This window comes from Cyprinus carpio, chromosome B12, assembly GCF_018340385.1.
Source record: "Cyprinus carpio isolate SPL01 chromosome B12, ASM1834038v1, whole genome shotgun sequence".
Taxonomy (NCBI): Eukaryota; Metazoa; Chordata; class Actinopteri; order Cypriniformes; family Cyprinidae; genus Cyprinus; species Cyprinus carpio.
This window is the reverse complement of record NC_056608.1, coordinates 1434954-1440650: the sequence shown is the minus strand read 5'-3', so window position 1 is coordinate 1440650 and position 5697 is coordinate 1434954. Positions and strand designations below refer to the sequence as shown.

At 41.5% G+C, this 5697-nt stretch overlaps 1 protein-coding gene across 1 annotated transcript; it reads left to right on the top strand.

Annotated features, from left to right (window-relative positions):
• The first annotated feature begins 2267 nt into the window (after positions 1–2267).
• tob1b (transducer of ERBB2, 1b) lies at positions 2268–5376 on the top strand. The gene is made up of 2 exons (XM_019094933.2): positions 2268–2464; positions 3801–5376. Exon 2 carries the CDS (start codon positions 3916–3918, stop codon positions 4900–4902), a length of 987 nt encoding a protein of 328 aa, XP_018950478.1. The 5' UTR covers positions 2268–2464; positions 3801–3915; the 3' UTR covers positions 4903–5376.
• Positions 5377–5697: the final 321 nt, after the last annotated feature.

The window sequence follows — 5697 nt, the reverse complement described above, 5'->3', positions numbered from 1 at the left end:
ATTTTAAATATATATATTTAGGATTTTATTTTTTTTGCAGTACAACTTCTGCGAAAAACAAGAGTCATACATACTACTATATATATTTATATTTAATATTATATATATATATATATATATATATATATATATATATATAAATTCATTTGAAATTAAATTAATTATAATCAATTATAAATTTAATTTAATATTTTCACAGTATTTTTGTCTTATTTTCTGACAAACTGATTAAAACCATGAGAGTTTTTGACTAAAACAATAAATATTCCCTTTCACTTAAAATTATTTTTATGACCGATTTTTTTTCTTTTCCTGATGGCTGTTTTTTTTTCTTATTTTCAGTAAAACACTTAATTTTAATCAATAAATTTAAATTTTATTTAAAATTTTTTAATTTTAAACAAATATTTTGTCATTCTGAGTGTCAAATGAGCATAAACATAAGTTTGATTCATTTTTCAGAAAACAAGAAATGTTGCTTCTTAAGTAAATTATTTACAATTTTGATTTAATTTTTTTTTTTTTTATATTAGTACTGAAAAACAAGACTCAAATACTAAGATATCATTTTTTGTAGTGCCCAGATCAATAACAGGATGAGTAAATGATCATAGAATTTTAATGTTGGTGGTGAACTATCACTTTAAGTGACCAGCTAATTGCTTTATATAACATTCATATTCTAACAAGCAATAATACAGAGATATAGAATATTGATATTTGATAATGGAGAGCTCATTTGAATAACGAAACAGGGTTTAACAGCCTCACATACAGAGCAGAATGACAGTGTTTGGCTTCCTAGGCGACATAAAGCCATTGAGTGTTTTTAATTCCACAGCAACCTTAGAGAAAGGCCGTCGGGTCACATTTCTAACCACCTTATCAGCAGTCACTAGAACCAAAAAAGGTTGTAATAAGCAGGCAGTGCATTGGCCGCGTCGATCCTCCCTCCTCCCACTCCGGCTTTCTCTGAACTTTGAACGTTAACAATATCCCTGCTAAGCAAATTATCCGAGTTTAGACTTCTGCAGTCATTTGCATGTTCCTCTCGCACGGCGTAATTAGGCCAATAAGAAAATGTTGCTTAGACAAACACCAGAGTAAGAGAATAGATGCTAAAATACACAACTCGGGATTGCATTCATTTCTGTTTAAACCCAGAGCACAGCTCACTTATAAAACAGAATCATCTCATCGGGACTCGTCAGTATACAGCTCAGAATTCACTTTAAGCATCATGGTGTGGTTTTGTGAGCCTGGAGTCAATGATATTTCTCTGCAATCCTCACCCATATGGTACAAAGCTCATCGTGTACACAAGGCCTATATTTGGATGGGCTCATAACAATTCATGACGCCAAAAAACCTTAAACCTCTTGCATAGGGGAGCTTGGTTTACCCGGCAAATGAAATCTGAGACGTGTAAGGCATCAACATACTGATACTATAGAAAAAGCAACACAACACGGCTGTATAGTGTTACTAGGCTATATATGTAGCGCAGATGTACAATTGGGTTTTGATTTACACTCGGCTATAGACTATGCTTTAATACAGAACTTGTTTTTTGCAAGTTATTTAACAATTTTTAAATTACATGCATGTCGTTTAAAAAGAAATGCATGGTGCATAACTTGAAAAAGTCACAAGGTAAACCCACAGAAGTGAGTGTACTAGTGTATTTGCATGGATGATGATGACGAAGGCACGGCCAGCCAATAGTGTGCCTGTATTTTTTCCACGCAAAACACACAAGGGCAGATCACACCTCATTGGACCAAATGACCAAAGTCACTCCGCTGTGTCCTTGCGCTTAACGCGTTTATTTATTTACTTACACCTTTTTATCTACTTAACACGTCTGAAATGAATTCAAACGAATATGCTTATAATATTAGGTTGTATTATAAGCTGCAGTGCTACATTCAGATTTAGCGATAGCGAGGTGTCTCGAAAAATCAAATACGCAAAGGAGGCACGAGTATAATAGTGTTATTATGTTTAGATCGCCTATACGTGTGGGAGGACGACACTTAATACATAACTAAAAACGCCAGCCATAAATGTACTAAACGCTTATTTGGACGAGGGGCGGGTCTTTTTGGCTATCGACGTAGCGCGCAGCCAATCAGCGCGGAGAATTTGGAGGCAGCTGTATGAGGAAAGCGCGTTTGTCCAATCGTAAGCGCCGCTGGGGTTTTGACCTCTGAAAACCGCATCACCGCCCCCGTCATGTCCGTGGCGGAGGAGCGCTATAAAGGAGATCCAGTCAGGAGTTTAAAGGGCAGAGTTGTAAAAACTCCCAGGCAGTGGGGAGTCGGATTGCCTGACGACAGACTCCAAAAACACCCGAAGAAAAACAAGTGATATTGATGCAGCCTAACTGGAATAATCTTCTCGATAACTGTTAGCTTGGAACCGAAGCGGAAGCCGCCAGGAGAGAAAAACACGGTCGTTTAATGTAAGTATCTGGCATTGAACCGTCGTGATGTGTCAAACTGAGGCGTTTGCTATGGGTTAAGCAAATATATAACGTTATGTAAAGTTGCATCTCTATGGCATTGCGTCAAAAAGGCTTGTTTACTCCAAAAATGTTGTAATTTATAGGTTGTACGGCTCAGTGGAACACAAAAAGAGGCGTGAGAAAGAATGACAGCCTCAGTCACCATTCGCTTTATACAAAATGCATCAAAACTCAATAGTGACTGAAGCTGTCAGTGCTCGGAAATGTTGCTTTTGCGCTCCGCGAAAAGGAAACAAGAGCAACGAAGGCAAACATCCGAGTTGATTTCCATACGAGTGCGCTATCGCTTTAAGAAGCTGATTAATTCAGATTCTGATTGCCTGCTTGAATGGATCGTTTTTCTCATTAATTCGTTTTATCCAGGCTTTCTAAAACCGTGCGGTCATATGAGCCTCTCTCGTGTGTGAACGCTGTCTTCTGTTGGAATCCTAAAACGTTTACAGAAAGCGTCCAGAATGTTCCCAATCCATATTCATAATAACAATGGCCGTGTCTCAATATCTACGCTCGATGCTCACTAGTCACTAGGCGCAGCCGCACTATTTTACGTCTTTCGCTCGCTGCACGTGACCAGATATCGACACGCTAGCAAAGATTTAGCGTTATGTTTGGTGTATATTTGGTCAAGGCTACACGCCCCGAGCGGAGCGTCACGCCATTGGTCGCGATCTTCGGGAAATCCGATCTGTTGCGCAATGTGTCGCATTGTGTTCGCATGCCCTATATTCACATAAAGGCGTTTTTACGCAACAGTTCACGGAATAAATCGGGGAAGAGAATCCGTGTTATGTAATCTCCCTCGAATCCTGTAGATGCACGGTGCATTTAGCACGCATTCAGGCCTTGTGTTTGTTTACATAGAGCACAAAACCAGTCATAAGGGTCAGCTTTTAGAAATTGAGATTGATGCATCATCAGCTTTCCATTAATGTATGGTTTGTTAGGAGGACAATATTTGGCCCGAGATGCAACTATTAAAAAAATCTGGAATCTGAGGGTGCAACTAAATACTGAGAAAACCACCTTTAAAGTTTTCCAGATGAAGTTCTTAGCCATGCATATTACTAATCAAATTTACACGATCTTTACGTAATATCCTAACGATTTTTGGCATAAATGGAAAAATTTATAATTTTGACTCGTACAATGTATTGTTGGCTATTGCTACAAATATACCCCAGCGACTTAAGACTGGTTTTGTGCTCCAGGGTCACACGTGTAGGGTTATTGGTCACATTCATCTCAATACCTTGCCTCTCTTTCCCCCTTCAAGGAGCACAAGAAGATTTTCCTGCGGAGCAGCAAGCGTTTCTCTTCCACCAGCACTCCCGAGTCCCCGCTGATCACTACTGCCTTGGAGGTTTTTGCAGCACTCAACGAAAGCAGCTATGCAGCTTGAAATCCAAGTAGCGCTGAACTTCATCATTTCATACCTGTACAACAAACTCCCGCGGCGGAGAGTCAACATCTTCGGCGAGGAGCTGGAGAGGCAGCTGAAGAAGAAATACGAAGGACACTGGTACCCCGACAAGCCATACAAAGGATCCGGGTTTAGGTGCATCCATGTGGGAGAGAAGGTGGATCCGGTCGTGGAGGAAGCAGCCAAAGAGAGCGGGCTGGACATCGAGGACGTCCGCAATAATTTGCCTCAGGATCTCAGCGTTTGGATCGACCCTTTCGAAGTGTCCTATCAGATCGGGGAGAAGGGAGCGGTTAAGGTGCTATACGTGGACGATAGCGGAGAGAACGGCTCCGAGCTGGACAAGGAGATCAGAAACAGTTTTAACCCGGAGGCTCAGGTCTTCATGCCAATAAGCGACCCGGTGGGCGTCTCATCCGAGTCCAGCTCGCCGTCGCCGCCACCGTTTGGCCAGTCGGCGGCCGTCAGCCCGTCCTTCATGCCGCGCTCCACCCAGCCTTTAACCTTCACCACCGCCTCGTTCGCTGCAACCAAGTTCGGCTCCACCAAGATGAAGAACAGCGGCCGAAACGGCAGCAAAGTGGCCCGCAGCTCTCCCACCAACCTGGGTCTGAATGTCAACAGCCTCCTCAAGCAGAAAGCCATCTCCAGCTCCATGCATTCGCTCTACGGTTACGGCCTGGGAGCTTCGCCTCCGCTGCAGAAAGCGTCCGCGCTCTCGCCCAACGCCAAGGAGTTTGTGTTCCCCAACCTGCAAGGCCAAGGGAGCTCCGGAGGCGCGACGTTCCCGGGCGAAAACCCGCTCAGCCTCAGTCCTCTGCAGTACAGCAATGCCTTCGACGTGTTTGCAGCCTACGGGAGCATCAACGAGAAGTCGCTCGTGGATGGCTTAAACTTCAGTCTCAGCAACATGCAGTATTCAAACCAGCAGTTCCAGCCAGTCATGGCTAACTAATGATTGTTGGCAAAAGGAAAACGAATGGCGAAGACGCACAACTAACTGTGGATGTGGAAACCAAGATCCCTATTAGTCACTGATAAGTGCATGTTCCCAAGGGTGTTTGTTTCAATTTCCTTTTCTCTCTATCTATATCTCTCCATATCTATACCTCTCTCGCTCGCTCTCTCTCTCTCTATAGCTCTCTCTCTCTATAGCTCTCTCTCTATCTATACCTCTCTCGCTCTCTCTCTCTATCTATATCTATACCTCTCTCGCTCTCTCTCTCTATCTATATCTATACCTCTCTCTCTCTCTCTCTATATCGCTCTCTCTGCCCCCTTGAGTTTGTACTAAAGCTTGTGTTTCTCACACACGTACACGTCCGAGCTCGGTCAACATGCGTCTGTTTTCTGTTCCTTTTTTGCCAATAAAGCAAAAAATGATTTTTTTACTACATTTTGGAAGAAAACTACTCTAAAACATTGGGGGGAAAAAAAACACAGAAGCTTCAAGTTCTGGCCACTTACAGTATTTTAAAGTTGGCGAGACTTGGCTGATTTTTAAGAAATTGGCACTAACACGCATATATCTGGGGTTACGTGGTCTTTTTTTCTAATTGTATAATTTAATTGAGTACAAAGTTTGTAAAATATCAGAGTATATATATTGTTTCTACAACATGGTATTGCATTTATATCTTTTTACTACTCCAGTGATCTGTGATGGCTGCAGAAGCTTTATGTTATAATGTTTTGTTTTATTTCTTTTTTTTTTTTTTAAATTGTTAAAGAAATTCATCTTTAAAAAATA

What these genes read in the sequence shown, in the direction of transcription:
- tob1b (XM_019094933.2), top strand. Translation starts at nt 3,916, where the DNA reads ATGCAGCTTGAAATCCAAGTAGCGCTGAACTTCATCATTTCATACCTG.